Source organism: Sinocyclocheilus grahami, unplaced genomic scaffold, assembly GCF_001515645.1.
Source record: "Sinocyclocheilus grahami isolate Dianchi unplaced genomic scaffold, SAMN03320097.WGS_v1.1 scaffold460.1, whole genome shotgun sequence".
Taxonomy (NCBI): Eukaryota; Metazoa; Chordata; class Actinopteri; order Cypriniformes; family Cyprinidae; genus Sinocyclocheilus; species Sinocyclocheilus grahami.
In genome coordinates, this window is record NW_015505639.1 from 356,806 (window position 1) to 365,280 (window position 8,475).

Below are 8,475 nucleotides of genomic sequence, written 5' to 3' on the forward strand. Positions count from 1 at the left end.
GCAGCATGTCAGAGAGACGCTGTGTGTTTCTAGGCGAAAGCAAAAGCACTTTATTTGGCCTTCCAGAAGTAGATGCATTTAGGAATCGTTAAGATTACTTACAACAGAACAGCAATGCATTTTATGGACAACCATTTCGTGAACCTAGGAGAGGAGGTCATTCTGACTTTGCTATGACAATCTGGTGCTTCTGAATCAGCTACTGTAAGTATGTTTTGTTATTAGTTTAAGTATTTGCTATTGACTGTTCAAATGCGGAGTTTTGCGCATCGTGTGTGTGTGTGTGTGTGTGCGCGTGCGCGCGCACTCGCGCGTGTGTGTGTGTGTGAGAGAGAGAAAGAGAGAGACAGCATCACATCACAGTAGAGTCAGCTGTCTTAACCGTGGCTTATGTACTGCATCATTACTGTGTCTGTTCCCCTTTCGCGCTTGAACTGATGGTAAAACTAATGACATTATTTACTGTCTTTACATTTATTTTGAAAGATGAAGCTCACTATTATGGTAAAGGGCGTTACATTTGCGACGAGTGCTTGCGGTGTTCGGCCAATCACAATGCACTGGGTCAGCTGGCCAATCAGAGCAGACTGCGCTTGTAGAAAATGAAGCGTTTGAGAGAGGCGGGGCATAGAGGACCTACAATAATTTTATATACAAATATTTGAAAAATAATGTGTTTTTGGAACATTAAAGCATGTCAACATATTCTGTTACACCAAATACACAAAATAATGATCTTTAAAAAAGCATCATATGACCCCTTTAAGCTCAAAGCCTTGCGTCTTCAAAAGCCACCTGCAATATAATTTAACTAGGCATTACATACACTGCTATAGGATTGTGTCATGTGCATTTAAATGAAATTAGTGTCATTATTTTCCTGGCAAACGCGCCTCCTTTCAATGTAAATAGTGAGTGCTGGATTCACAGAGGCATCTCTGTGTGCCTGATAATTGCTGTGTGCTCTGTGTACATTTCCTATTGATCATGTCAGCAGTGATTCATTACATGACGGATGTATCCGGGCACATTTCCAGATGTGTAGTGAAGCGCACATTTACAGTCCTACTGACGCGGTCAGATGACAGTAGTTCTCCGCTCAGATCCGGCCTGTTCACTGGAGAATCACTCCATGTCAATCGTGATCAGTGCTGATTTTGTGGGCGTGTTTATGGGATTACCTGATTTGCATAATTGCTTTAGTGAATCAGGTCCTGAAACAATGCAGTGCTAAACAGCGCTATTCATTCTGACTGAATTCTCCCTTGTGTGTTTCACATGGGTTTTTGAAGCGCGTGTGTATGTGTCGTGTTCTCTGTTCTTATTGAATATTTTACATTAACTTTATCAAGCGTTTATTATTGCAATTTCACTTTAAGCAGCGCATATACTGTCTGCTCTTGTTGCGCAGTACAACCAAGATATTATTGCTCACTGTATGAGTCATTTTATATTAATAAACAAATGTAATTTAAATCAATTGCTAATTTTTTACTAATACATAATTAAAATCAGAAATTGTATTTGTTAATATTTAATGGACCTGATTTTAGCATAATTGATATCCTGTTATAGTTTTTGTTAACATTTTAGATTTGTTTATTTTTTATATTTTCTGTTTTCATTTTAATTTTTAGTTAAAGTTTTAGTCATTTTGTTGTTTGTGTTTTTGACATTTGTATTACTTTTTGTTTTTTTTAAATGTGTCTGTATAATTTTTATTAAGTTTTAGTTTTAGTTTATTTACTTTTAGTTATTTCTGTACTTCAGCTTGGAAACTAGCTAAATAAGTTTATTTTGTTATGTTTTATTTTAATTTAGTTAATTTCATGTAATGATTTTTAATTATTATTTTTAAATGTATTATTATTTGTTTATTTGTTTTGTTTGTTAATAATAATAATAACCCTGGTTTTAGCACCCTGGAGAAGTATTGAAATGCCCTGACATTTGTGTTTTTTTTTTTCTTTCAGTATCTTCAGTTCATAACATAATGCTTAAAACAGTCAAAGTATTATATATATAACATCTCTAGTAGTTGACATTTCTACAGTTGCACAGAGTATACATATAAATACAGACCTACTTTATTGAAATGATAGAGCAAATCAGTGTTTATTATAAAAACCAAATTGAAGTATTTCCTTCTCTTACAGACAGAATAAAGAGATGCGAACCAACCAAGCGAAGACCTCGATGGAGAGCAGCAAAGCCATCAGTCAAGACAAAAGCATAAAGAACAAGGCTGAGAGGGAACGGTAATAATAAAAGTTCAGCAGCATTTCACTTTAAAGCTCATGCAGCCAGCGTTACTTTGTAGTTTCCACTTTCCTCTGTGCTTTGCTTGTATTTTGAGGCATAACTATTGAAATTTAATGTCCAAACAGAACCATCTTGTGCAATTTCTTCCATATAATTTGTGTTTTTTTTAGGGCCAGGCACCATCTATCAGTGATCCATTAATCTGTTTTTCTCTGATTGTATGGGTGAACTCAGTGCACTGGAGTTTCCACCATTTACAATATTGTTAAAACAAATTTTTCATCTTACCAAACTGTGTCATTGCATCTGACCCTGAGAAATTAAAACCCATCTCCAAAATAATTGCATATTTTGATGTTAAACATATGCATTAAGGCCACAATAAAGAGTGCACTTTGGTTTAAAAAAAAAAAAACACTTACAAAAAAAAGTACTTCAGATTTAACAGAAGATTTAACTTTAATTGTTTATCATCTCTAGTCTGTACACAGACCATTTTTTCATTACTTGTACAATACATTACCTCATATTAACTATCATCAGACCAACCTTCACAAGCATAATTAGATTTTCATAACTTTTTGATTTACACTTTAATCCAAAGCGACTTATAATTGGGGAATACATCAAGTGATTCATCTTAAAGAGGACACAGGAAGTGCTCATAATACCAAGTTTCAGGCTAGATTTTAACACAATAAATTGTTGAGAACACCAAAGCAGAACTGTTGATGTGTTTTGGGAACACTTTGGTATATAGTAATGAAACCTAGGAATCATCATTGTCATCATCCACTTATGATGTGCATAAAATTTCAAGCCAGCACCACCTACTGGTCAAAACCTCACGAAAATGATTATTACCTTGGATTTAACTCATGATTCTTCTATGTATTAATGGGTGTTTTGTAGAAACTATTTTGAACCTCTTCATGTACCATTGTTTCATTACTTCTCCTATATATTTCCTCATATTATCCATCATAAGACAAACCTTCACAAACATATTTTTTTAACACTAATACAGTGTTGAGGGCACCAAAGCAGAACTAAGGGTGTGTTTTGGAAAGCTTTGGTATATTGTAATAAAACTTAGGAATTATCACTGTCATTATTCATTTATGATGTGCACAAAATTTCAAGCCAGAGGCACCTACTGGTCAAAACCTCACAAAAAGGATTATTCTTCTGTCTATTTATTAATGGGTGTTTGTAGAAACCCATTTTCTAGGTCAACCAGATGTTTTTCCACTATTTTTAACCTCTTCGTGGACCATTTTTTCATTACTTTTCCTATAAATCAGACAAACCTTCACAAACATAATTTGATTTTCAGAACTCTTTGATTTTAACGCAACAATAAATTGACGAGAACGCCAAAGAGGAACTGTTGATGTGTTTTGGGAACACTTTGGTATATTGTAATGAAACTTAGGAATCATCATTGTCATCATCCACTTATGATGTGCACAAAATTTCAAGCCAGCACCACCTACTGGTCAAAACCTCACAAAAAATACTATTACCTTGGATTTAACTCATGATTCTTCTATGTATTAATGGGTATTTGTAGAGGACTGATTTTCTAGGTTAACCAAATGCGTTTCCACTATTTTGAACCTCTTCATGGACCATCTTTTTTATTATTCCACCCATAAATTGCCTCCTATCATTCATCATCATCTGACAAACCCTCACAAACATAATTTGAATTTAACCCCACCAATAAATTGATAATGCCAAAGAGGAACTAAGGGTGTGTTTTGGGAACACTTTGGTATATTGCAATGAAACTTAGCAGATTTCATTGTCATCATCCCCTTATGATGTGCACACAATTTTAACTCCGTGTCACCTACTGGTCAAAAGTTATAAGCAATAATCTGACTCCACAGATACTGTTTCTAACGTGATGTGTTTCTGCAGGAGAGTTCGAGAGCTTAACAGCACGAACACAAGGAAGTTTCTTACTGAAAGAAAGAGGGTAATGATTCTAATCCTTTGTTTTGTTGTTGTTTTTTCAAATGCATGTTTCTAATTATGTAAATTAACATGAGCGTTGATTGACAGCTCGCCATGAAACAGTCCAAGGAGAGCGAGCAACTCCAGGCAGCTCAGCGGGAACAACTGGAGAGGCTGGAGAAACACAATGAGGAGGTATTTCACCACCCGTACCTTAATATGTGGGTCCTTTCTGCTTTGAACTCTCTAACCTCTACATGATGAATGTAATTAAGGATGTATTTCTACAAAAAGGTATAGAAGATGTTCAGAAATATGCTCTGGGCAGACATAAGATGTTCATAAAGAGCTGAAGTTAGTCTGTGCTCATTTAGCTAACATGAGGATGTCTACTTGAAGTGATTTTATATTTTAAAGGGGTCATATGATGCTTTTTTTAAAGATCATTATTTTGTGTATTTGGTGTAACAGAATATGTTGACATGCTTTAATGTTCAAAAAACACATTATTTTTCAAATACTGTACATTATTGTAGGTCCTCTATGCCCCGCCTCTCTCAAACGCTTCGTTTTCTACAAAGTCCCTCCTTCCGACAAGCGCAGTCTGCTCTGATTGGCCAGCTGACCCAGTGCATTGTGATTGGCCGAACACCGCAAGCACTCGTCGGGAAATGTAACGGCCCTTACCATAATCGCGAGCTTCATCTTTCAAAATAAATGTAAAGACAGAGCCCGAAAGGGGAACAGAGTCGCGTGACAGACACAGTGATGAAGCTGGTATGTGTTTGCAGTACACAAGCCACGGTTAAGATATGTGGGGGCGTGTTAGAACGAGCCGTTTTAGGGGGGCGTGGCAGAGTCTTAACTTTGATAAAGAATATCTCTTTGGTTTTGAGACTTTAGTCTTTGCAACTTCAGGGATCTTATCTATTCACAATCAGCTTGTAACACTCCAAAGAGAAAGAACAACTTGAAATCGCATCATATGACCCCTTTAATATACTCAAATTTTGATATGATCAAAAAGGATGAATGTTTTAGAGCGGTACAAACCAACATCACTGAATTCATCAAATCCACTGATAATGTTATTTCCTACCAAAATGATGTCACTTTCTGGAAGATGATGTCATTACGGAATTTTTTTAAAGAATAACATTGAAAAGCGATATTGAGGACACAGCAGGGTTATTAACTAAAACTTAAGATATTAAAAAGTCATTAAAGTAATGATGAAATGCTACGATTAGCATAAAATAGTAATAAAAAAGTATTTTAACTCCAAAATATTGTGTAAAATTGTCTTTTTGTAACCAGCCTAAATTATTACAGTTAACTAAAACCAAATGGTTACTTGAAAAATAAAATAAAGGTTAACTGAAATTAAACATAACAAACAGACTTTTTTCAGCTGCATTTCTCATTTTCATTAAGGTTACATTGAAGTACTAAAATAACTAAAACGAAATGAATTAAAACTAATACTACGTAAAAACAAAAACTGTATTTGAAAAATAAAAAAAATGACAAAAACACACAACAAAATTACTAAACCTTTAACTAAAATTAAAGTGATAACAGAAAATATAAAAATAAAATCTAATTCAAAATATTTACAGAGAGTATAATGTAATGGTATATCAATGGTACTAAAGTAACATTGGGACACAGGAAAACCATATAGATTGATTATAATTTAAAACAATATGACATTTTTGGAAGGAAAAAAATACAAAGACCAAGAATATTTCTGAATGAATTGCATTCTAATGACTAATACATTTCTGTTTAAAAAATATTGTTAAAGATATATGATTGTATGGCATGAAAATCTAGTGCCCAGCAGAAGCGACCCGTTTGATGATGCATGAACCTGTCATGTGGATTTGATCATCACTCACCATGGATTTTATTCTGCTCTTTTATTCAGCTGTTGAACTCGTGCTATGCAAAATCACAATGCCAAGGTAGGACTTTCTTCTCACAAATCAATTTTACAACGCCTCCCCTTTCCCATGATTCTTTCATTCCTCCCCGTATGGAAGTACAGTCCATCACGGCTGTGAATTACTGCTCCTCCTCCACACCTTCACAGACTACTGATCAGACAGACGCGGGCCGAGCAAGCCGAGTCCTTCCTCACGGGTTCTCTGTTTATTTTGCCCGTCAGGAAGCTTGCAATCATCTGGAGATGTCAATGCGTGTACATACTATAAACAACTGTGTAAAAAATGGATTGAATACGGATTTTGTGCTTCTTGTAGCACAAAAGTTAAACCTTTCTCCTCAGTTACTCACTGCCATGTCATTCCTAACCCATTTGACTTTCTTTCTTTCTTCTGTGTGAATTATTTAAGAGTGTTCACTCTGTTCTGTCAAACTCCAAAAAATTATCTAAAATATTTCTCTATTTGGGATTCACTGAAGAAAGTCCCAAAGGTTTGGCACAACAGGCAGCCCCAGCAGGACTTCTGTCATCTGAATGATTGATATTGTGGCAGTCATTTCCAGAATTTATTTTTATAAATAGGACATTTACCTTATTATGTATGACACCAAATGTACAATAGTTACATATGGGGAAAAATGGCAGAAAGCTTGTATTTGTGTCTTATCAAATTCTGACACAACTTTTAAACTAGACGTTTTTGTTGTTAAAATAAGAACAAATAAGCAAATAACAAACAACACGGCAAAGATAGAAATGAAATAAAGATCATCAATCAGAAATTGAATAATCAAATGTAAAGTAAAACACATTATGGATGCTTTTTCTGCCCAGGAATAAAAAATAAAGTGAATTTTTAATTTCACAATTCTGACTGTTTTTCTTGGAATTCTAAGAACATTCTGAGAATTGCAAGATACAGAAAATTGTGTGATGTAAACTCAGAATAAAACAAAATAGAATTGCGATGTATAAATACATAATTTAGACTTTCTCTCAATTCTGAGTTTGCTTTGTACAAAAAAATAAAGGTAATTACAGTGATTTATCTCATAATTCTGACTTTTCTTCTCAGAATTCTTCTCAGTTCTGTTTTGTTTGTTTTTTTAAGAAATTTTTTTTTTTTATTATTATTTTATTTTTATTATTATTGGCAGAAATGGGCTTCCACAACACTGCACAGTATAAACTGTATAAATTATATACACTGAGCTACTAAAGTTAAGTCAGGAGCAGTGAGTGATTTTCTCTTTTTATTGTCTGCTGTCACTTTAAGACCTAACTCACAGATTTAATACACTGATAAACGTCTGATTTTCTAACAGTTTACGTTTGTAAATCGTTCCTAATTGGTTGTGTTTACTGTATGTGACCAGTTGCCAAGATGGTGATATTTTGACATGCATGTCGAACTTTGTTGCACTGCACTTTTCCGCTTAAATGGCGAATTATGCAGGATTGCAAAAAAAAAACATTTTTTCTGGTGTTCCATATGGAAACCTGTTTCTGCCATGTAATTCAAAAATAAAGTAAATGTGACTTATTTTACAAACTTTGAGGGTTTTTTTCAGAATTGTGATATATACATTCAGAATTCTGACTTTCTCTGTTTTTTTTTTCTCTCAGAGTTCTGTGCTTATATCTTGCAGTTCTGTTTTTTCTTGTTTGCAGCATAGAATAAAAAAAAAGTTTTTTTTTCCGAATTATGAGTTTATATCTCAAAATTTTTCAGAATTGTGAAGAAAAAAGTCTGAATTATGAGATATAAACTCAGAATTGTAAGATAAAAAAACTTTTTTTTTATTTTTATTTTTTTTATCCTGTGACATAAACAAGCTTCCACAATCACTTACAGTAATAACGAAAAACTGCAGGGACCACACAAGAGTCTAAATGATGACAGAAACTAATATTTGCTATATATTTCACATCTGAGGTTATGGCAAATGTTCACAACTCAAGACTGATGTTGTGAATCCTAACTGTTTTTGTCCACTGGAGGATTGTTTCACTTGCTGTTGATTTAAATGCTGCGCATAAATTAGCTGATTTTCCAGCCACTTCATCTGCTACAATCATGAGGAAACGCTGTACGTCATATCGCATTTCCACTGACGGCTCTCACACAGAACAGCGGCTAAAACACACAACGTGACTGACTTCAAAATGTAGTTTGTGAGCCTGCAATATCCTCCCTGCAAGAAAGTTAGTTCTCATGTTAAGATGTATGTTATTCAATAAATCGGGTTTATGAAATCCAGGGCTTTTTTTTAACCTGGCTCTCTGGATAACATTACCTCTGG

General features: G+C 34.3%; 1 protein-coding gene across 1 annotated transcript in view; it reads left to right on the top strand.

Moving 5' to 3' along the window:
• Positions 1 to 6,500, top strand: part of LOC107552868 (1-phosphatidylinositol 4,5-bisphosphate phosphodiesterase beta-4-like) — a 65,738-nt gene extending 59,238 nt beyond the window's left edge. Inside the window, exons 27-32 of the mRNA XM_016234906.1 lie at positions 2,157 to 2,258; positions 4,189 to 4,246; positions 4,333 to 4,419; positions 6,155 to 6,191; positions 6,270 to 6,427; positions 6,489 to 6,500. Of these exons, the coding sequence (XP_016090392.1) occupies positions 2,157 to 2,258; positions 4,189 to 4,246; positions 4,333 to 4,419; positions 6,155 to 6,191; positions 6,270 to 6,427; positions 6,489 to 6,500 (454 nt within the window). The remainder of the gene's footprint in view (positions 1 to 2,156; positions 2,259 to 4,188; positions 4,247 to 4,332; positions 4,420 to 6,154; positions 6,192 to 6,269; positions 6,428 to 6,488) is intronic.
• The last annotated feature ends 1,975 nt before the right edge of the window (positions 6,501 to 8,475 follow it).